Consider the following 24,547-nt stretch of genomic DNA (forward strand, 5'->3'; position numbering starts at 1 on the left):
TACAGTCTTCCTTTATATTATTGTCTAGCTTACCCTCCTATTTAATGTTCTCCCTCCCTAATCTCTTCCTTTGTTGCCCTCTGTTGGTCTTTGTGAACCTCCCAATCGTCTGATTTCCCACTGTTTTTCGCTACTTTATGTGCTTTCTCTTTTGCTTTTATGCTATTCCTAACTTCCTGAGTTAGCCAGGGTTGCCTCATTCTCCCTACATTATGCTTCTTTTTCCTCAGGATGAATCTCTGTTGTGTCTCCTGAATGACTCCCAGAAACTCCTACCTTTGCTGTTCCACTGTCTTTCCTGTTAGGCTTTTCTTCCCGTCAATTCTACCTAGCTCCTCCCTCATGCCTCTGTAGTTGCCTTTATTCAACTGTCTTTCCTCATTCCTGAAGAAGGGCTTATGCCCAAAACGTCGATTCTCCTGTTCCTTGGATGCTGCCTGACCTGCTGCGCTTTTCCAGCAACACATTTTCAGCTTTATTCAACTGAAATACAATTACCTCTGATTCTGATTTCTCTCTCTCTCAAATTGCAAAGTAAATTTAATCATGTTAAGATCACTGCTTCCTAAGAGTTCCTAAGGGTACCTTAAGCTCCCTTTTTAAGTCTGCCTCATTGCACAACACTAAATCCAATGTTGCCTGTTCTCTAGTGGGCTCCACCACAGGCTCCTCCTAAAAGCCATCTTGTAGACATTCCAGAAATTCCTTTTCTTGCAATCCACTACCAACTTGATTTTCTCAGTCAACCTGTATATTGAAATCCCTCATGATCAATGTAACTTTGCCTTTCCTACACATCTTTTATATCTCTTGGTGTATCTTGCACCTCAGCTCCTCACTACTGTTTGGAGACCTATACATGACACCATCTGTGGTTTTTCTACCTTTGCGGTTCCTCAATTTTACCCACACAGATTCTACACCATCTGACCCTACTTTGTTTCTCACTATTGAGTTAATTTCATTTCTTACTAATAAGGCAACCCCAGCCCCTCTGCCCACCTGCCTATCTTTCAATAGGATGTAAGTCCTTGAATATTCAGCTCTCAATCCTGATCCCCTTGCAGCCATGTCTGTGATGCCCATCACGTCATACCGGCCAATTTCGATCTGCATCACAAGCTCGTTTACCTTATTCCTTATACTGCAGGCATTCAGATATAACATCTTCGGTTCTGTATTAACTGTCCCTCTTCTCATTGTCAATCGTTTGTCCAGTGAACTTGAAGTTTGATTGCCAGCCTTTTCCATACAGTGTCCTATTTGTGTGTGTACTGGAGTTAATAAGCTGTCCTGACTGGAAATATAGATCTGTTTGAGAAGCTTCTAATTGATTACCTAAAAATTCTGCATCCAATAGATACAAAATTAAATGGAAAGTATGTTTTGCTAATGATAAATTAATTTTGGCTATCATTGCAATTCAAGGTATTATAAGATGCCAATTAATTGAGGGACAACTAGAAGATGCAGAACAACAACTGGAGTTTCTTAATGAAATTCAACAATCTATTGGAAAATCTGGGGTAATTCATCTTTGTTCTTGATGTTTAATTTCAATTGTACTTAATTTCTAAACTATAGTCAACTATTTTCAGATGCTATGTTCTTGCTAGCCTGCCTGTAGGCACCATTATGTGCTATTTCCTAGATTAATATCAGATATAAATGATTAAATACTTTTCAATGCAAATATTTAGGGCTTTGGTGAAACCAAAACATTCAAGATTATTAAAACTATGACTGTGGATGTTGCAGATCTGTGGATCTCTGAAGATGTGAACTGCTGATTAAACAATAAATGTGGACAAGCAGTTGGTTCTCCAGCCAAACATTGCCCTGACCTCATCCAATTGCCTCTCCTTTGTTAGGCTAAACACATTACGACAGTTTGCCAGCAGGTGGCTTCCTTTTCCGCATGTTATTAAAGTAGTGAATTCAAATCTCTAATGATGTTGGAACCATGTGATTGATGACAAAAGTCCCTGAAGCCTAGGTTTGTTGATTTAATTGCAAATGCAGTTAAAAATTAATTTTCAGCAATTTCACCCACACCTTTGTTATGTTTAGAATATCTCTTAAACAAATTCTGAGAAGTTTTAATGCAACCAGGTTCTAAAAAGAGCTAGTTATACAATTCTGTATACAGCTGGTAGCTAAAGAAAATAATATAAATCCTACTACAAACCTCCAAATTCCTATATTTGCTGTAAAATTGCTAAAAACTCTTCATGTGCTTAAAAAAAATCCAAAAGTGATTTTAAAATGTGATAATAATGAGTTGCATAGATAAACAAATCTTTGGAGATTTGACAAAAGATATCATTTAAGAGATCGTATTTATGTAAATTTTTGAAGGTGTGGAAAACAATTTCAAATTAATTGAGGCCATGGTAGCTGAAGAGCTATTTTATAAGAAACCAATAAAAGTGTTGGTAAATGAAAAGGTCATATTCCAAGTAACAGTGTCTTGGACAAAGTGAAAATGGCCTTTGTAAGTAGAGCTGAGGAGTGACAAATAACGCGCATTAATGTAGTGAAGCTCGAAGAATTACAAAGATTTTGTCCCATATTCCAACATGGGTTGTGATGATGCTGCCCCTTTAACAAGCTTATGTTGTCCTTTATTATTTTTAAGAGGGGTTGTAAAGGTAGAGGTGCTGATTTGTCTGGAAGTCTGTACTTTGAACAATGGCAGGGGAGTGGCCAGTTTAGGTTTTTTCTAGTTTGGTTTAGTTTTAGCAGGCAGTCAAAATCTGATGGTGACCAAGAGAAGAGCTACAGTGAAAAGTAGTTCCATGTTTCAACAGAGGTTTTGCCTGAACTTTCTCTCTGAAAACTCCAGCCTGTAAGAACCTGTGCTTGAAATTACCTTTAGCCAAGGAGTGTGTTTATGGGATGTTGTAGGGATTGGTACAGCTTTGTTAAGTTGTGATCTAGTGTCAGTTGGATTATCAAATAAGTTATTCTAAATTCTGTTTTCTTTTGTTCTTGTTTCATCCATAACATTTAAATAAGTTCTGTTTTGCTGAAAGCTGAATGGTTTGACCAGCAGCAGCATCACTCCTGGAATATCTGCCAAACAGAAAATAAAATTTAGGGTCTGGACTACCTTCTTAACATGTTTTAAGGAGGTCTGGCCTGGTCCATAACAGATTGGGAGCTCTTGTTGGGATTTATTCTATCGTTCCAATTTGGGATTAGGATTGTTGGACGCAAAGGCAACATGTGGTAGGTATTAATGTCTTTTGTTCCAGGTGTTGAATTCGGTTGGTTTATATAGTGCTTGGTGTAGTGATGGCTCTTTCAGTCACTAAGAGCTTTCTCAGAGTGGAAGAACTGACTTTGGGGGCTTTACAAAAGGTGAGCAAGGCAAAGCTGCTGGAGTTGGCAGACAAGCTGGAGTTGGAGTTACCTTCATCCATGAGAAAAAGAGAGATAATTACAGCAAATGGCTCAGCATTAAATTTGCTGGAAACACCATCAGAATCTTTAGAAATGGCTAATATTCAATTGAAAATGAAGCAGCTTGAGTTAGAGGCAAAAGAAAAGAGAGAAAAAAAATGAAATGGTTTGAATTACAATTTAAAACAGAGGAAAGAGAAGAAGAATGAATCGTCCGAGCAGAACAGAAAGGACAGATTCGTTTTAGCAGAACAAAAAGAAGAGGAGAGAGAAGAAAGGGGGAAAGAGAGAGATGAACGGGAGAAAGTGTGCGTTTGAGCTTCATACATTGGCACTTAGATGAGAAAATCGGCTTAAAAGGATGGAGGTGAAGGCAGAAGGTAAGCTTAGTGCGGAAGGTAGTGAGGATGAGCGAACCCATGGTAGCTAAAGGCCTGGTAGGGATCTGTTTAAATATATCCAAGCATTGCCTACATTTGATGAGAAGGATGTGGAAGCCTTTTTCATCTTGTTTGAGAAGGTGGTTAAACAAATGAAGTGGCCAGTGACCATTTGGGTTTTGTTGATAAAAACAAAGTTGGTAGGTAGAGCTAGTGAGGTATTTGCATCACTATCAAAGGAGGTATCTGGGGAATATAGGAGGTGAAGAAAGCCATCATAAGTGTGTATGAGCTTGTGCCAGAAGCTATTAAACAGTGTTTCAGGAATCTAAGGAGGGACCCTGGTCAAACATACATCAAATTTGAAAGGATCAAACAAAGTAATTTTGATAAGTGGGTATGGACATTAAAAATAGAACAGAAATATGACACAATTAAGAGAGACAACTATTTTGGAGGAGTTCCAAAATTCACTTCCTGTAGTAGTGAGAACTTGTGGAAGAGCAGAGAGTTAAAATGGCAAGATTTAGCAGCTAAAATGGCTGATGATTGAATTGGTTCATAAATAAAAGTTTGGCTTCCAAAATCAGTTTCAGTCCATGAGGGTTAGAAATTAGGGAAAAGAGAAATCTTCACCTAGTAAGGGAACTGTTGATCTCAGTGGAGATATTGAAGATAACTTACCTCAGGGTAAAAAGAAAACCGATGAAGGGGAAAGAGAAGTTTAAAAAGATCCAGTGTTTTTTCTGCATTAAAGTAGACCACATAAAATCACCATGTTGGTGGGTTAGAAAAAGCACTGATAAGCCAGTGAATTTTGTTGGAGTAGAAAGAACAGTGGAGGCTAAAAAGCTGCACCAGAATGTACCACCTGGTCAGAGGTTAGTTAAGGAGGAAGTGCCAGATCTTCTTAAACCATTTACATACAAAGGTGATTTTTGCTTGCGTAGGCCAGGAACAACAGGTAAAGAGGTTCCAGTGTAAAGAGACACAGGATTATGACAATCTTTGACATTGAGAGATGAGGAGATATGTAACTCAGAAGGGTTATTGCCAGAAATAGCACTAGTAATTGGAATTCACAGGGAGAAAAGAAGTGCTTAACTATGTAGAGTGAGGTTAGACTGTCCAGTGAAAAGTGGAGAAGTGGTGGTAGGAGTACTAGAAGAACTCTCAACTCAAGGAATACAATTTGACCTTGCTAATGCTATAGTTGGTTCAAAGATAGGAGTGCTGCCTACTGTGGTTGAAAGGCCAGTGGAAAATCAGGTAACTGAGGTATTTCAGGAAGCATATCCTGGGATTTTTCCTGACCGTATGGTAACAAGGTCACAAAGTCACCAGCTGAAACAGGAGATCAAAAAATACAGATGAGAAAATTGAAGTAGAATTATCAGAGATCATGTTTGATCAAATGGTTGAGACAAGACAGGAACAGGTGGAGGACAATGTGGATATTTTTAGCTTAGAGAAATTAACTGAGTTACAACAGAAGGATGAAAAACTGAAGCAATTGTATCAAAAAGCACACAGGGACGAAGAATCGGAGTGTATTCCTGTGTGCTACTATTTTTAAAATGATGTCTTAATGAAAAACTTGAGACCATCACATATTCAGGCAAATGAGAAATGGGTGGAAGTTTCATCATGTGTATTATCTGTGGGTTATAGAAAGGACATCCAGGTAGGAGGTCATTTAGGGTTAAGGTAAACTCAAGCTAAAATACGAAAACATTTTTACTGGCCTGAACTGCACAAGTATGCAGTTAAATTTTGCCAGACATGTCATACGTGTCAGGTAATTGGAAAATCACCAGGCATTAATAAAACCTGCACCTTTAATACCTATTCATGCATTTGAGGAACGTTTTACAAGAGTCTTGAGAGTCATACCTAAAAATGAGGTGTCAAGTTGGTGAAGCTGCCAAACAGGATTACTTGCGTGCCAGACGACATAAACAGCAAGTGATAGACAGAGCTAAGCGATCCCACAATCAATGGATCAGACCTAACCTCTGCAGTCTCTCTACACCCAGTCGTGCATGGTGGTGGACAATTAAACAACTCGCTGGAAAAGGAAGCTCCACAAATATCCCCGTCCTCAATTGTGGAGGAGCACGGCACATCAGTGCAAAATTTAAGGCTGATACATTCACAATGATCTTCAGTCAGAAGTGCCGAGTGGCTGATCCATCTCTGGCTCTTCCAGTAGTCCCCAGCATCACAGATACTAGTCTCCAGCCAGTTTGATTCACTCCACGTGATATCAAGAAACAGCTGGAGGCACTGGATACTACAAAGGCAATGGGCCCTGATGACATTCCGCCAATAGTACTGAAGATGTGTGCTCCAGAATGTGCCTCTCCCCTAGCCAAGCTCTTCCAGTACAGTTACAACACTGGCATCTACCCAACAATGTGGAAAATTGCTCACATGTGTCCTGTACACAAAAAGTAGGAAATATCCAAGCCGGCCAATTACCGCCCAGCCAGTCTCCTCTCCATCATCGGTAAAGGGATAGAAGGGGTCATCAACACCCAGTTTGGGTTTTGCCAGGGTCACTCAGCTCCTGATCTTATTACAGCCTTGGTTCAAACATGGACAAAAAACCTGAATTCCAGTGATGAGCTGAAAGTGACAACCCTTGAGATCAAGGCTGCATTTGACTGAGTATGGCATCAAGGAGCCCTGGCAAAGCTGGAATTAATGGGCATTGTGTGGCAAACACTCTGCTGGTTAGAATCATACCTGGCACAAGGAAGGTGGTTGTAGTTGTGGAGGATCAGTCTTGTCAGCTCCAGGGCATCTCTGCAGGAGTCCCTCAGGGTAGTGCCATAGGCCAGCAATCTTCAACTGCTTCCTCAATGACGTTCCCTCTGTCATAAGGTCAGAAGTGGGGATGTTCGCTGATGATTGTATAGTTTTGAGCACCATTTGAGACTCTTCAGATAATGAAGCAGTCTGTGCTCAAATGCAGCAAGGCCTGGACAATGTCCAGGCTTTGGATGACAAGTGGCAAGTAACATTTGCGCCACAAAATGCCAATGACCATCACCAATAAGAGGCACTGTAACCACTGCACCTTTGACATTCAACAGTATTTCCATCCCTGAATCCCCCACTGACAATATCCTTGGGGTTACCATTGACCAGAAACTCAACTGGACTCACCACATAAAGGACAGTGGCTACAGAGCAGATCAGAGACTAGGGATACTGCAGCGAAAAACACACCTCCTGACCTCCAAAGTATGTCCACCATCCACAAGGCACAAGTCAGGAGTGTGATGGAATACTCCCCGTTTGCCTGGATGAGTGCAGCTTCAACAACACTCCAGAAGCTTGACACCATCCAAGACAAAGCAACCTGCTTGATTGGCACCACATCTATAAACATTCAATCCCTCCACCACCGCTGCTCGTTAACAGCAGTGTGTACTATCTACAAGATGCACTGCAGAAATTCACCAAAGATCCTAAGACAACACCTTCCAAACTCACAACCACTTCCACCTAGAAGGAAAAGAGCAGCAGGTACTTGGGAATGCCACCACTTGCAATTTTCCCTCCAAGCTACTTACCATCCTGACTTGGAAATATACCACCCTTCCTTCACAGTTGTTGGGTCAAAATCCTGAAATTCCCTCCCTACTGGCATTATGGGTCAACTCACACCAAGTGGACTGCAGCGATTCAAGAACGCAGCTCACCACCATCTTCTCAAGGGTAAATAGGGATGTGCTATCAATGCTGGCTAGCTAGAGACACCCAAGTCCCACAAATGAGCAAAAAAAAATTAAGTTGTAGGATCCCTACCTAATACAAATGGTAGGAATCAGTATTTGTTAACAATAATGGATGTGTCCATTAGATTTCCAGAGGCCATTCCATTTCACAATATCATAGCTAAAAGGATTGTAGAAGAGTTACTCAAATGTTTCACCAGATACTGTACCCTCTGGGATACAGTCAGATCAAGGTTCAAACTTTTACATCCACATTATTCAAGGAAGTTCAAATGTACGCATGCCATCCAGAGTTGCAGGGAGTGCTAGAAAGGTGGCATCAGACATTAAAGACCATGTTGAAGACTTGTAGCCAAGACTATCCAAATGATTGGGATCAGGGAATTCCATTTGTACATTTTGCCATCAGTGATTCACCAAATGAATTGAGCAAATGCAGTCCATTTGAATTAGCTTTTGAGCATGAAGGGAGATTACCATTTCCTCAATCAAAAATTGATTAAGGAAAAGTTGGTGATTCAGAATTCAGAGATCACGTATTTGAACTATTTGTCAAATTTTTGGGAATAAAGAAATAGAGCAGGGGAGTTGGCTAGACAGCATTTAAAAGTATCACTGCATAGAATGAAATAGGAAGCAGCCAAATGAAAAATTCTCAATTTTGATATTGGAGATAAGGTATTAATGTTACTTCCAGTGATAGGTGAACCTTTAAAAGCAAGGTTCATTGGATCTTATCTAGTCAAAAGGAGATTGAGTGAGATGAAAAATTTGATAAGGATTCCAGTCACAAAGAAATCTCTGTGTATCCTGTGAATATGCTCAAAAGGTATTTTGATAGGGAAGGAAAGTAAAAGGAGAATGTGTTACTAGTCTCAGTACAGAGGGAAGAACCAAGTTCAGATTCTGAATTGGACATTCCTCAAATTTGGATAATGAAGAAGTTTTCAAAAAGTGGAATAAATTATTGAGTTATCTCCCAGTGGAAAATCGAAAAGACCTGAAAGAGTTATTGCTATCGTATGGAGAGATATGTGGGAATAAGCTGAGAAGTGCTAATCTACTTATGCATGATGTAGATGTAGGAAATGCTGTTCCAATTAAGCAACATCAATGTAGACTTAACCCTCTAAAGTTGACACCAGTTCCAAAAGAGATTGAACACATGCTCCAAAATGACATAATCAAAGTGAGTTGCAATGACTGGAGCTCATCCATAGTAATGGTGCCAAAACCAGATGGTACCCAACAATTATGTATGGACTATCGCAAAATCAATACAATTAGAATATCTGATTCATATTTGATTCCATGTTTGGAAGACTGTATTGAAAAGGTGGGACAAGCAACATATTTTCTAAGTTGGATTTGCACAGAGCTGCTGTGCTGTTCCAGCAATAAAGTTTCAGCTTTGATCTCCAGCGTCTGCAGACCTCACTTTCTCCTGTACCAATTTAAAGTCATGCCATTTGGTATGAAAAATGCGCCAGCCACATTTCAAAGCCTAACCAATGGTGGGCGGCACGGTGGCACAGTGGTTAGCACTGCTGCCTCACAGCGCCAGAGACCCGGGTTCAATTCCCGCCTCAGGTGACTGACTGTGTGGAGTTTGCACGTTCTCCCCGTGTCTGCGTAGGTTTCCTCCGGGTGCTCCGGTTTTCTCCCACAGTCCAAAGATGTGCAGGTCAGGTGAATTGGCCATGCTAAATTGCCCGTAGTGTTAGGTAAGGGGTAAATGTAGGGGTATGGGTGGGTTGCGCTTCGGCGGGGCAGTGTGGACTTGTTGGGCCGAAGGGCCTGTTTCCACACTGTAAGTAATCTAATCTAATCTAATCTAATCTAATCTAATCTAATCAATAAAGTCATTTCGGATTACCCAATTGTGTTGTTTACATCGATGACCTGGTGATTTTTAGTTACACATGGAAGGAACATTTGCAGCTTTTATCAGAATCATTCGATCGACTTTGGGAGGCAGGCTTAGTGATAAACCTGTCTAAGAGTGAATTTGCCAAAGCCCAAGTCACGGCCTTGGACCATGCTAACAAACATGGACAAATAGCCCCATGGATTGCAATAACAAAGGCTATTAGGGAGTTTCCTAGACCATTGACAAAAAGAGCACTACTACAATTCCTGGGATTGAGTGGATTTTATCAGAAATTCTTACCGAATTTTAGCAATGTGGTTGCTCCACTCACTGAATAACTAAAGCAAAGCAGGAAGTTTCAGTGGACAGCCTACTGTCCCAGTATTGACCACATCTGAATACACAGGCGAGGAGGCCTTGCCTGATCCACAACAGTGTTAATGTAAATAGTGCAAATCATTGCAAAAATGGTCAGTGTTTTGGTATTTAATTTAGAATAGTTGATTGTAAAACAGGCAGCAATTATAATCTTTAACTCCACAAACATTGACATGGACAATTGAAATGTAATCATTTCAGAGTCATTGAAAATATTCACTGAGGATGAACTTGTATTTATTTGTATATTCCTTCTTCATATCTGAGATAAAAGTCTCAAATTTCATACACAAAATGGAATTTTTGAAGTGAGTCACTGTATTTAGCAATGACATTATTTAAGCTTACACTAAATAAACATTTAAAATGTAGCTGCATTAATGAAAAGTCAGGTACCTGGCGAGGAGGGTCAAGGACATGGAGGCACACAATTTTAAAATTAAAGGCTGGGGTTTTAGAGGAGAATTGAGGAAGAATGTTTCCATCTAGAAGGTGGAAGGAGTCTAGAATGCACTGCCTCTGAGGGTAGTTGAGGCTGGTGACGTCACAACCTTTAAGCAGTACTTGGATGAGTACTTGGAAGTATCATGTTAGTCAAGGCTGTGGGCATCATGTAGGAAAGTGGGACTGATGTAGGTAGTGGTGTGTTTTGGCAATACAGACTTGATGGGCTGAAAGGCCTCTTCTCTACACTATGATTCTAAGTACTTTGCAAAATAATGATGTAATGCAAACTTGTCATGCACCTGTCATGACAACTCCTACCATGATGTAATTGTGGTGGAGACAAAAAAAGGCAGTGGGGTCCTCACCTGCATTCTCTTGCCTGAATTAAATGTTCTTCCATCACAAACTGACCACAAGATTCCCCTTAAAAACTTGCATTTATATACTGCTTTTTAGAGATCTCAAGTAGACTAGAACACCTACAGCAATGATGTACTTTTTAAGTGCAGTCTCTCCTGTAATGTAGGAAATGCAAATTTACAACAGCCATCTCCCACACACAACAACGTGATGATGATCAGATAATAAGAGTTGGTGTATTGATTGAACAATAAATATTAGCCCGGACACCTGCTCTTTTAAATAATGCAATGATGTCACTTATCTCTGTATAAAAAGGCAGAACCTCGTTAATTGTCTCAACGGACAGATGCTACCTCCTTAATTTCAATTGCAGTACATGCTATTGTTTGCACTTGCATTTAGAATCCCTACAGTGATTCAGGAAACAGGCCCTTTGGCCCAACAAGTCCACACCAACCCTCCAAAGAGTGTCCTATCCCATCCAAACCCGTTCCCCTTTACTTTACATTTACTCCTGATTAATGCACCTAACCTACATACCCCTGATTAATATGGGCAATTTAGCATGGCCAATTCATCCAACCTGCACATCTTTGGATTGTGGGAGGAAACCGGAGCACACGGAGAAACCCACATAGATACGGGGAGAACGTGCAAACTCCACACAGGCAGTCGCCCAAGGCTGGAATCTAATGTAGGTTCCTGGTGCTATGAGGCAGCAGTGCTAACCATTGAGCCACCATGCTGCCCTTTCAGTTTGCTGAATCAGTTCTTAATTATTATTTGATAACCAGTTCTCATTTCCTGCAGTCCAGGGAGCTATTGGCAGCTCTGCTTTCTAGTATAAAGTGTGTTCATCAGTGTGAATTGGCTTTAATGTGATTGATGAATTGTGGGCACTATATGAATAATGCAAATTTCCTACTGAACAGGTATAGCAATTTTCTATAGCAATCCTCAACAGTATGACTTTCTATAGTGGCTTTCCACAGCATGGTTTTCTACAGTGTGTGATCGAAGAGGAACGCAATCAGCGAGTTATACCAGAACGACCTGTACTTCTCCTGCTTCTCAGGTGTATAATAGCATCTCTGAACAGGCTAATTGAGAAAAATATCTGTCCTTCCTTAGGAGACTCGTGTGCTGCAGTGGTAGTTCCCTAGCTCAGTGCGAGATGGCCTGGGTTCGAGTCCCTTCTGGTCCAGAGATGCATCATAACATGTCTAAACAGGTTGATTGAAAATATCTATCCTTTCTTAGGCAAAGAGACCGTAGCCATACTCCACATGTATCTGAAAATTAAGCATCATTAATAAAAAAAGAATGTGCATAAGGAGGAATATCTGTTCTGACAGAAAAAGGAAATCAAATTACTTTCATGTTTTTATTCCAGGAACTGTCTTTCCTGCGTGCAGTTTTGGCAGTGAAGAAACATAAGGGACAGGATGAGGTCATTCATTTCCTAAATGATGCTATTGACGTTCATTTCTCTACATTGCAAGGCCTGCCTCTGGGAGTTCACTACTATGAAAAATTAAATCCTGACTTTTTGTTAGAAATTATTCGTGAATATCTTGCCTTCTGTCCCACACAGGTAAAACATCAATGTTAAATTATTATTTAATCAAAGTTAAATAAAATCAGAACATAAGAGATGCTTATATTGTAAATATGTTTGTGGTTCTAAAATTTAAAAGGAGTAAGATTGTCAGTGTTTTATTTTAACTAGTCCTACTGTATAGTTTAAGTCAAATAGCTCATAAAAAGGGTGGAATTTTAAGTAGTAATGGCAGCAAAAATATCAGCATTCATCATCATTACTTTTTTCAAAGGGCAACTTCTGGAGTGTGTGAATTGAAGTTATAGATAGACCCAAATGTTGCTGTCAGTAATTCTGCATTTTTCTTATCTGGTGAGCTGTTGAAGTCTCTCAAATTGAAATCCAGTAGAATCACTGAAAATGCACATAGTATCAGTTTTATTATAGAGATGCTTGGGGTGAAAAGCACATCTTTTCTGAATAAGAAGCAACTGGGTTTTTAACAAAATTCTGCATTTTCGAACATCTTACTTTTTTGTGCATGCTTCAATCATGTACTGCTCTCAGTGAAATTTTGATAATGAAGGATATCGATAAATTTTACTTCCTGGTTTGCTAAATGTGAGTATGTTTCAGTGCAATTGGCTGCTTATCCTGCTTAATGACATTCTTTTTTCTGGATGCTTGAAAATTCTCTTGGCTTCACACCATACACAAAACTAATATCCAAAAAAGGGAAATGCATCCTGCAGAGATTGCTAGATAGCTTTCTTTGAGGTCAGGAGTGAGCGCCATCACTTTGCTGCAGACCACAAAGTCCAGATTTAAACATGTTTTATACTGTGGAAAGTATCCTGATGAAGGGCTTATGCCTGAAACATCGACTCTCCTGCTCCTCGGAAGCTGCCTGACCTGCTGTGCTTTTCTAGTGCCACCCTTTTCAACTCTGACACTCTAGCATCTGCAGTCCTAACTTTCTCCCACTTAACATAGGCTTCTGGCCCAATGGTAGTGACACTACCACTATGCCACGGTAGCTCTCACTAATGGAAAAAGTCAGATAGAACTTCAGTTAACTGTCTCAACAAAAAGCTGGCATTTCTTTAATTTAATTTGCAATACATGCCCGCTGTTTGCAATTGCAGTTGCAGTTTGGTGAATCAGTTATGATGATTGGCAACAATTTAAGATAATTCCAGCTTTCAATGATTCAAGATGCTTTCTGTTGCTTTTTTCTGAGCGACAACAGTATGATTCGTTCCAAGACCTACTGCGGCAGCCTGAAACCGCGGATAGGAGCGCACCCATTCGTTTAAGCGGGAAATTTACCTTTCCAGCAGCCCCCCGTTCCCTGATTCCAGAATGTTCCCTGTAATATGTTCAGGCTACGCTAAATCACGGGTAACTGAAACAGCGGAAAACGATTCTACGGATACCTGGGGTGGGGGTTGCCCTGTATATAAGATATAGTGGAGATACTTAAAGCGCCATAAAACTCAATCAATTTATTAAGTACTTAAATCACTCACACTGTTAACAACAAGCTATATCTCAATCACTGTCTTTCACTACCCTGGGTTCTGTAACAAAACTCCAAACAATAATAGCTGGGAGAGTTGGCAGCTAGTTAGGCGGAAAGACTTCTTGATGTCTTCATCATGCCACCTGACATAGGGTACCTCCTGCAGCCTGATTCTTCGAGGTTCTGCTGAACAATGTGTTCTTTATACACAGACCTCTGTGCCAAATGTATGCTTGATTTGGAATTATCAGTGCATATGACCAATCCTGAATGTTTCATCCAAATGTATGCCTTCTTTGGTAGAGACAGCAGTTACTGATTTCCTGCAATCTTAGCCCGTTGTAAAGCCTCTTATCAGTTCCTATTAACTTCAGCCTTATTTAACATTTCAGTAGTAAAATAAGGAACTGCAGATGCTGGAGATCTGAAGCACAAACGAAATATAATGGCGAAAATCTGGCCACATCTGTGGAGAGAAAAACAGTTAACATTTAGAGTCCAGTCTTAAGAACGTTCTGTCATTCTGACATTCTGTTTTCATTTAAATACTTTCAGTATTGACAGACAACTCTCCTGTATCTTGTTAAATTCGTTTATTCTAATCTGAATAAATAGAGTCAGAAAAAGGTTAAAAATCACCAAACTCTTTGACTTTATGTTAAAAGTTATCCAGAACTCCATCTAAAAGGGTAATTAAAGAACTTTGAAGCTTCTTTTAAGTCATTAGGCTATACAATACAGGAAGAGAATTAGGCCATTCAGCCCATCATGTCTGCTTCATTTGATCATGGCTGATATGTTTGTCAACCCCATCTTCTGCTATCTCCCCATAACCTTGACTTTTTTACTAATCAAGAGGGACCCATCTCTGTCTTAAATATACTCTATGACTTGGTCTCTACATCCCTCTGCAGCAAGGAGTTCCATAGATTAACCACTTCTGGATAAAGAACTTCATCCACACTTCCATCCTAAAGGGTCATCCCTTCACTCTGGTGTTGTACTCTTGAGTCTTAGTCTCTGCTACTATTGAGAATATCTTCTCCACGTCCACTCTGTCATTGTTTCTTACTATTCTGTAAGTTTCAATCAGATCTCCTCTCATCCTTGTAAACTCCATCAAGTACAAATCCAGAGTCCTCACTCACTCCTCATATGACAGTCACTTCAACTTTAGGATCATTCTTGTAGATCTCCGCTGCACCACCTCCAAGGCCAGAACATCCTTCCTTGGATATGGGGACCAAAACAGCTAACAATACTCTAACTGCAGCCTGACCAGAGCCTTATACAGCCTCAGTGATACATTGCTGCTCTTGTAATGTCACCCTCAAAATGAATGCCAACCTTGTAATTGCCTGCCTAATCGTCAACTGAATCTATATGTTAACCGCTAAGAGAAACTTGAATGCGGACTCCTAAGTACCTTTGTGCTTGACATTTCCAAAGTCCTTCCCTTTTTAAAAAAGGAGCAGGACGTTTTGGGCATGAGCCCTTCTTCAGGAATCCAGAAACGTCGACTCTCCTGTTCCCTGGATGCTGCCTGACCTGCTACGCTTTTCCAGCAACACGTTTTCAGCTCTGATCTCCAGCATCTGCAGTCCTCACTTTCTCCTACACCTCTATTCTTCCTATTACAGTGCATAACCACACACTTGCCATTAGCATTCCATCTGCCACTTCTTTGCCACTTAGCCAGCCTGTCCAAGTCCTTCTGCAGCCTCCCTGCTTCCTCAACATTACTTGTCACTCCACCTATCTTTGTGTCAATTGCAAAATTATCAATAATGCTCTCAGTTCCTTCCTCCAGATCAACAATATGTAATGTGGATAGTTGTGATCCCAAAACTCACCCCTGTGGAACTCCACTGGACACTGGCTACCATCCTAAAAAAGCACGCTTTTCCAGTCAGCCATTCTTCTATTCATTGCCAGTTCCTTGCCCCTATCACCCAAGGGTTCTTATCTTATTTATCAGCCTCCTGTACAGTACTTTTTCAAAGACCATCAGCAAATCCAAATAGATCATGTCCACTGGCTCTCCTTTGTCAAACTTGCTCATTACCTCCTCAAAGGAGTTAAACAAATTTAGATTAGATTCCCTACAGTGTGGAAACAGGCCCTTCGGCCCAACAAGTCCACACCGACCCTCCGAAGAACAATCCACCCAGACCCATTTCCCTCTGACTAATGCACCTAACACTGGGCAATTTAGCATGGCAATTCACCTGCTGTGCACATCTTTGGACTGTGGGAGGAACCGGAGCACCCGGAGGAAACCCACGCACATACAGGGAGAATATGCAATCTCCACACAGTCGCCCCAGGCTGGAATTGAACCTGGGACCCTGGTGCTGTGAGGCAGCAATGCTAACCACTGAGCCACCGTGCCGCCCCTTTGTCAGGCATGACTTCCCCTCGATGAAACCTTGCTGTCTCTGGCCTGTTTTACCATGCACTTTCAACTGCTCCACAATCTTATCCATAATAATGGACTTGAAAATCTTATGAATGACTGACTGAAATCAGGTTAACCGTCCTGTAGTTTCCTGTATTCTGCCTCCCTCCATTCTTAAACAAACGTATTTCATTAGTCATTTACCAGTCCTCTGGGATTGTACTTGATTTCATTGATTCCTGAAAGATCACCACCAGTGCCTCCACAATCTCAGCTATCTCTTTCAGAACTCTCATTGTAGCCCATCTGGTTTGGTGATTTATCCACCTTTATACCTTTCAATTCCCCCAGCACCTTCTCCTTAGTATGTGTTAAATGCCTTATGTGCCCATGAAATTAATATAAAGCACTTTTCTAGAGGGAACCTGCTGCCCATTCAGGCACTATGTTTTGGACGAATTATCACTTCAGTGCTATGATATTAAAATTGATACAATAGAAACAGTACATTAAAATGTATGTGCACCAGATTGAAGCCTTAAAGTCACCCCTTTTATTTTTCAAATAAAGTTCTGAGCAGCAGTCCTGCAAATCCTAGAAGTTCAATATTTTGACTTGTCTTTCTAGTTTGTTCCCCAAATCAGAAAAATGCTGACATGCAAGGTAAGCATATTGGCATGGATTTCCTGATGGCCAAATAATAAATCAGAGTTGTATGTCTCAGATATAGCAGAATCAGAAGGAATTATGCAGGCAGTTGAGGATTCCACTGGGCAATTCCCATATGCTGGAACCCATTTATCCATATAAGTATCCATTTAAGTCAGATATAAAGAGACCAGACCTGTTCACGATATTCTAGGTGTTATCTGATTCATTCCTTATACAGGTATAGTTTTAGCAAGACTTGTCTATTGTTATGGTCCATTGCCATTGAAATAAATCCTAACAGTTCATTTGCCTTCCCAATAACCCACTGAACTTAGATGTAATTTTCTAAAAGTAATAATTCGTGCAAAAAGACCCCAAATCTCCCAATGTTGTTGCATTCCTATTTAATTAATATTCAGCTCTTACATGTGCCAAAGTGTATGACCTCATTTTAACACAGTTATATTCCATCTGCCAGCTTTTTACTCACTCTGGCCACTCTCCTCTATCACTGTTTTCTCTACGTTACGCGGTCAGGCAGCCTTGCTGAGGGCCTTTGAGCACAAATCAATGTACCAACTCATTAACTTCTTGTTTCTCCAGCCACCTCAGAGGTCCATGCAACAGCTGGAGAAATTTGACTAAACATAGCTGACCAGGTATCCTAAATTAATCTAGTCTTGTTTGCCAACACTTGGCCCATATCTCTGTAAACCCTTCCTATTCATAAACCCATCTAGATGGCTTTTGAATGTTGCAATTGTATCAGCCTCCACCCTTCCACTGGCAGCTCATAAACGGTCCTTGGCAAAAAGGCAAAATCAAATACAGGGTCGCACAGGAGAGAGAGAGAGAAATGGCAGAGAGATTCAGCATGGAACATGCAGCTCTATCTTAGACCAGCAGCCTTACTGACTGACTGCTATCAGTGGACAGCCAGACTGCTTAAAAAAAAACCAAACCAAAGAAAAGCTGAGCTGGGAGAACTGGCCTTTCCGGTTTCATTTTAAAGTTTTTTTTTAAACTTGAAAGCCTTTTGATTGAGGCAGTATCTGCTAGCTATAATCAAACTGGCCCTAAAGCCCTTCAAACCTAGACTTTTTGGAATCGCTGCTTTTATGACCTCTCTGAAAAAAAGCCAAGGATAGCATAACCTTGTTAAAGGAGCAGCATCATCACACTTCTGTGTGAAAACTTGCCCCTTAGGTCACTTGTAAACCTTTCCCCTCTCACCCTAAACCTTTGCCCTCTAGTTCTGGACTCCTCCTCCCTAGGGAAAAGACCCTGTGTATTTACCCTATCCATGCCCTTCAAGATTTTATAAACTTTTATTAAGTTAACCCTCAGCCTGTGCACTCCAGAGAAAACAGCCCCAGCTTATTCACCCTTTCCCTATAGCTCAGACCCTCCAACCCTGGCAATGTCCTTGCAAATCGTTGAGTTTCACAACATCCTTCCGATAGGGGTGAGACCAGAATTGCACAAATGCAAAATGTTTTTCTAGAAATCTGAAATAAAAGTAGAAAATACTGGTAGCACTCAGCAGGTTAAATAGCATCTCAAAAAGGTTAGAAACTATGCAAGTATTGAAAGAACTTGAAGAATTTCTGCTTTTTTGTAAGTTGATTTTTTAAATTCATTGGATGTGGGTGTCACTGGCTGGACCCACATTCATTGCTTGTAAATCCCTAATTGCCCAGAGGGCAGCTAAGAGTCAACAACATTGCTGTCTGGAGTCACATAAAGGTCAGAATTCTTCCCTAAACAGCATTAATCAGCAATGATTTTGTGGTCATCATAAAACTCTTATTTCCAGATTATTTTTGAATTCAAGTTCCACTATTTGCCATGGTGGGATTTGAACCCAAGTCCCCAAAACATTACCTGGGTCTCTGGATTAACAGTTGATCAATAATACCACTTAGCCAGTGCTTACCCTGTCTGGTTGTTTTGTGTATTTTATGTACACTGGACGTAATGTACGTAAGTTTTCTCAAGTCATGACAGATTTGTTTTTTATTTGCAGCCTGGAGCTCCTGGTCAGCCGCTATCTCCATTATTGAAACATTGTGCTTCAGTGCTGGAAACTGTTGTGAAAACAGTACCAGGACTATTAGAAGCTGCCTTTCTAATGGCCAAAGTTAAATACTTAGCAGGTACTTATATTGTACTGTGAATTAATAATATGAGTTTCATTTATGTTACAGCAATCATTTCTAGATTGCTTTGTTGTTCAGTGTAACCTCTTCACTGCGAGATCAGTGATTTTGTCAATCATGAAGTTGCATGTCCCTATATTTTTATATCTATAACTCTAGGGATTAATAGGGTCTTCAAACATAAAAACATAGGTATCTTGTTTGTTATAAATATCTTGCACAATTGCTGTATATTGAGAAATTTATTGTCTTTTGTTTCTGGAATTTTAATAATACAGGAAAATCCTCTGCAAATGAAAACATCTTGGGTTTAAATAGCTTGTAACTGAGAAGTAATTTTTCAGAAGTAGTTAAGACAATGTAGGATTATTTGTGCAATTATTTGACATGTTCAGGAAATGCTACAGCTTGAACTTCCACTGTTGCGTTTTCTTATTTAAAAGGTGATATTGATGCTGCCCAATGCAATCTACAGCATTGCTTAGAACAGAATCCTTCTTATGCAGATGCCCACCTCCTGATGGCTGAAGTTTACCTGTCTCAAGAAAATTTTAAACTCTGCTCACATTCTCTGGAACTGTGTTTGAGTTATAATTTTGAGGTAAAATGTCATTGCATTCACTAAGTAACAATGTTTTTGATTAGATTGTAGTTTTAGTTTTTTAATTGTAAAGCTTTTTTTAAGTTTTAGTTTTAACCTGACTTTTCTTTTATTCTAAAACAGAGTTTTATTTCAGATATGATTTATTTTTCACTGAATTTTACTGCATGTTTAATCATTCCATTACTTAGACCTTCCACTTTTCCATGACAGTTTAGCTAATTGCATCTTTACAGCGCTATTGACCACCACAGGGTTTTGTCTCTTAACCAAGATGATTTACTGGCTTGAGCAGTTTGATGTTGCCAGGTACTGTCTCTGTCCTCACGGGGTATCGATCTGAAGGGAGCTTGAGATGTGCTATGCAGACCTCAGAGGCCTTCTGCAGTGCTGTGTGGTCCCACTGTAGAGAGGGGAAAATAAAAATCCTTATTTGAAAAGCAACACCTAAGTCTGTATGACTAATTGTATTGGCTTCTTAATATTTAAATTTATACAGCTATTCTGCAGACAACTCAGTGATTCCTTCGACCTATACAATGGGCAGAACACTTGGCTCTCAATGGGGGTGAGCATGAAGTTGCATGTGCACAGAAATTTATACTGCCAGCTGGCATGCTGGTTTGCCAGCATAATTTGATGGTTGGTGCCACCTTCTAGACAAGGGAAAGTGTGGCTATATTAGAGGAGAGAGGGGTTTTTTCTTCTTGAAATGTAATGTAAGTTTTAAGGCACTGATTAAATATATTCCCTTCTTAAGGGAGTTGTGTGTCTACCTACAGCACACAACTGCAGTGGTTTAAGAAAGCAGCTCACTACTACTTTCTCAAGGGCAACTAAGGACTGGCAAAAAATGCTGACCAGCTAGTGACACTCATGTCGTTCGAGTGAATAAATAATTTAGATAACGGTAATAGTTTGAGACAGAATTAAACATGTGGTCCATTTAGCTCACCACACCTGATGATGATATTATCAAAGCTATACTTGTGGTCCATCTTTTATTTCCCTAAGAAGTCCTCCTTGGACTACTGCAGTTCTTACTGTGCTCCTACAATAAGGTTATAATAGAAGTTCTACGTTTGCCGAGCTAATGTTGATGAAAGAACTGTAATTGGCTGCTGAAGGAGAATACGGAGCTGTTAATGTGTGCATAACATTGTTACACTTTTCCTTCTTAGGATGAGGATTATAGCCGGGAGATCTGTCAGAGGAATCTTTCATAATTAGTGGAGTGCATCCCTTTCGTTTGTACATAATTGTACTGTTGCTAGAGGGTACAGCTGTTAAGGCTCTGATCAAACAACTTCTCTGTCCTGGATAACGTTGTGTATTTTGAATGTTGTCTGATCAATTCCATTGTCCTATAATCTTTCACAAATTATTATACATTTCAATATGGGCAAAGTCTTTCTTTGGATTTTATGTAACAGTTTGATCATAAAATTTAAATTTTGTTCATATACAGTAAAATACGCTGCATCCCACCCCACATTGGATCTGCATATTGATCTGTATCATTTTTAAATCCTTTTATTTATTCATGCTCCTTTTGAAGGTATGAATCTAGCCAAACTGCTTGAGCAAGACAAGTTTTCTATGAGCTGTGATGTTCTGCTAACAAGTCTTGACTACTTTCTTGTGTTGGCCTGATCATTTCTTTCTGGTTTCATACAGAGTTTATTTTTCAGTAGAGAATGAATAATGGAAAACATGCATGTTTCTGACCAGATGCCTTTTTGTTGTCTTTAAAAATTTCTTGTATACTAAATACAAGTGTGAATCCACAACTAAGGATTTAAGAAATTGCATCATAATAGATGAAAATCAACTGAAATATAGTCAAAGAAAGAGCTTTACTTGGAAAGGTACTTTGAAATTTTAAGTTTCATTTAAATTTCAGGATTTTTTTTTAATCATGAAAGAATGATAGGATTGAAGTCCTTTAAATAGTTGCAGAACTATTTTCATCTCAGTTAGTGAAACAGTTTGCTTCCATATGTAGTAAGACCTAGATAGCATTCAGACTTTGACTGAAAGACAAGTAACATCCCTCCACACAAGTGAAGGCAATGATGATTTTCGCGAGGGCATCACCATCCTGGTGGTTTTGTTGAATAAAAATTAACTGGATCTTTTGTCTGGTATTGTGGCTGGAAGAGCAGATCAAAGGCTGGGAATGAATAATTCATTTAACTCTCCAAAGTCTGTTCACCATCTACAAGGCAAGGTCAGGAATGTAATTGAATATTTTGCATTTTTCAAAATAAGTGCACCTCAAGAAGCTGACCACTGTTCAGGGAAAAGAAGCCCAGTTTGATCAGCACCCCATTCTACCACATAAACATTCACTCCCTCCTACACCACATCACAGTGGAAGCTGAGTGTTCCATCCATAACAGACACTGCAGCAATTCACCATGGCTCTTTTGGCAACACCTTTCAAATCTATAAACTCAACTACCTTGGAGGAGACAGACAACAAACACCTGGGTCAGCAGCATACCAGAAAGATCCCCTCCCAGTCACACATCACCATAATTTGGATTAAAACTGTAGTTCCTTCACTGTTAAATATCTGACACAATCACCTGATGAAGGAGTGGCACTCCGAAAGCTCGTGCTTCTAAATAAACTGTTGGACTATAATCTGGTGTTGTGATTTTTAACTTGGTATACCCCAGTCCAACATTGGCACCTCCAAATCATTCCTTCACTGTTGTTGGTTCAAAGTCCTTGTTGTCTCCCAAACAACACTGTGGATGTACTAATATCCGCGGACAGTGCACAAAGATGAATTTCCACCCCCTCACACGGACAGTTGAGATGGGCCATAAATGCTGACCTTGCCAACAATGTTGAGATGCTTTGAACAAATTGAAAAATAAATTCATTTTAGTACTCTTTTCAATATGCACAGTTTCAGCAAATAGACTGAAAAAAAGGGAAGGCTTTGATTTTGTCTCTTTTCCACTTTCAGATTCGTGAGCATCCCCAGTATCACTTGATTAGAGCTCAAACTCAGAAAAAAATGGGCGATGTTCAGGAAGCCATTAAGACCTTGAAGATTGCTGCAGGTTTGCCTGCAATGAGGAAAACAGGAAGTGCATCCAAATCAAAAGGCAAAAAGATTGAATTAAGTGTAACCGATCGTGTTTCTGTTTTTCTGGAGCTAGCGGAGGTACTTCGTATGAATGGAGAACAGGTATTGAAAGAAGTTATATTTCTCATGCCTCTTCCATACATCTTTTCTTACCTCTGAACTTGACTATTCCAACACTCTCTTTGCTGATTTCCCACATTCTGCTCACCATAACCCTGATGTCAACTGGTCCTTTTTGGTGCCTATTTCATCATTTGCTCGCAGTCTAGTTTCCTTATGCAGTCTGATTCACATTGGTTCCCAATCAAGCATTGTCTAAATATTAAAATTCTTAACTCTCCATGTTCTGCCCGCAATCTCTTTCAGCTCTGCAGTCCTCTAGATATCTGTATTCATGTAATTCTATGCTCTCTTTAAAGCCCCAGTTTTAACTGCTCCACCACTAGTCGCTGTAGCCAACCATAAGCTTTTGTATTGCCTTCCCACAGCTCTCTGCCTCCATCTCACTTTCCTCCTTTAAAAGGTCCTTTTAGAACGTGCCATTTTGATTGTGCTTTTGGTCATCTCACTTAACATCTTATGTGGATTGGTGCCATATTTAGTTTTCTCACGCTCCTGTGAAATGCCTTCAGGTGTTTTATGATTAATTGTTGTTGGAGGAAATACATTTCAACATAGAAAATTGATTCATGAATGTATGTCTTATCATGAAAGCATTATTTAAATTTTTCATGTTTATAATTTCTAATATGGTAAACAAAACTTCAAGGGCGCTGGGAAATTAGCCTTTATTTCAACAGAAATATAATTAACTAGATATTGAAAGCTTTACATTGACATAAAACTCTGCAAATCATGCTGCGATCCAGCATATTGTGCACGGCATGTAATTTACTTGCATCTGTTTCACTAATAAATTTTACATGTAGATGTTTTTTTTAAATAACAATAGAAAATCATTTGTTTATTTCCAGCATGAAGCTGCCAAAGTGATGCAAGATGCCATCAATGAATTTTCGGGCACCACCGAAGAGTTGCGTGTTACAATTGCTAATGCAGACCTTGCTGTTGTACGTGGAGATATAGAGCTGGCTCTTGGTATGCTGAGGAATGTTACACCTGAGCAACCTTATTTTATTCAAGCGAAAGAGAAGATGGCTGCCATATACTTAAACCAGAGGAAAGATAAACAGTTATATGCAAGCTGCTACAGGTGAAAGAAGTTTCTTTTTCACAATGTGCAACATTTCTCTTGTTTGTTTGTAATACGTTGAAACTGGAAAATTGCTTCAATATTCTGTTTGTACTTCACTTTTAAGTAACAATGAGGGTAACATTAACTGAACAGCGACCAACTAGTTGTGTGACAGCCCCACTGCCGTTGCCCTTTGTGGCAGTTGGAAGTTTATAATAGAAGCTGGTAAAAGACAAGACAAATGGAATGTTGACCTTTTATTTAAAAATGAATGGAGTATAAAAGGAGGGTAGTTTTGCTCAAACCCAATAAAGTACCAGTCAGATCACACCTGAAATACTGTGTTTAGTTTTGGGCCCCTTATTTAACATAAGATGTACTAGTATTGGAGGCAGTCCAGCTAAGATTCACTATTCTGAAACCCGATATGAAGGGAATTTCGTATGAGGAGAGGTTGAGTAGGTTGGGCCTGTACTTGTTGATATTTGTAAGAATGAGAGGTGAGCTGAAAACGTGTTGCTGGAAAAGCGCAGCAGGTCAGGCAGCATCCAAGGAGCAGGAGAATTGATGTTTCAGGCATGAGCCCTTCTTCAGGAATGAGGAAAGTGTGCCAAGCAGGCTAAGATAAAAGGAAGGGAGGAGGGACTTGGGGGAGGGGTGTTGGAAATGCGATAGGTGGAAGGAGGTCAAGGTGAGGGTGAGAGGCCAGAGTGGGGGTGGGGGCGGAGAGGTCAGGAAGAAGATTGCAGGTTAGAAAGGCGGTGCTGAGTTCGAGGGATTTGACTGAGA

The 24,547-nt window shown here is 39.9% G+C and overlaps 1 protein-coding gene across 1 annotated transcript in view; it reads left to right on the forward strand.

Annotated features, from left to right (window-relative positions):
- The window catches only part of ttc21b (tetratricopeptide repeat domain 21B), a 107,393-nt gene that overhangs the window by 23,051 nt on the left and 59,795 nt on the right, over nucleotides 1-24,547 (forward strand). The window contains exons 10-15 of the mRNA XM_043693904.1: nucleotides 1,429-1,526; nucleotides 11,983-12,183; nucleotides 18,727-18,856; nucleotides 19,303-19,460; nucleotides 22,441-22,665; nucleotides 23,538-23,776. Of these exons, the coding sequence (XP_043549839.1) occupies nucleotides 1,429-1,526; nucleotides 11,983-12,183; nucleotides 18,727-18,856; nucleotides 19,303-19,460; nucleotides 22,441-22,665; nucleotides 23,538-23,776 (1,051 nt within the window). The remainder of the gene's footprint in view (nucleotides 1-1,428; nucleotides 1,527-11,982; nucleotides 12,184-18,726; nucleotides 18,857-19,302; nucleotides 19,461-22,440; nucleotides 22,666-23,537; nucleotides 23,777-24,547) is intronic.

The sequence above is a fragment of the Chiloscyllium plagiosum genome, chromosome 7, assembly GCF_004010195.1.
Source record: "Chiloscyllium plagiosum isolate BGI_BamShark_2017 chromosome 7, ASM401019v2, whole genome shotgun sequence".
NCBI lineage: Eukaryota > Metazoa > Chordata > Chondrichthyes > Orectolobiformes > Hemiscylliidae > Chiloscyllium > Chiloscyllium plagiosum.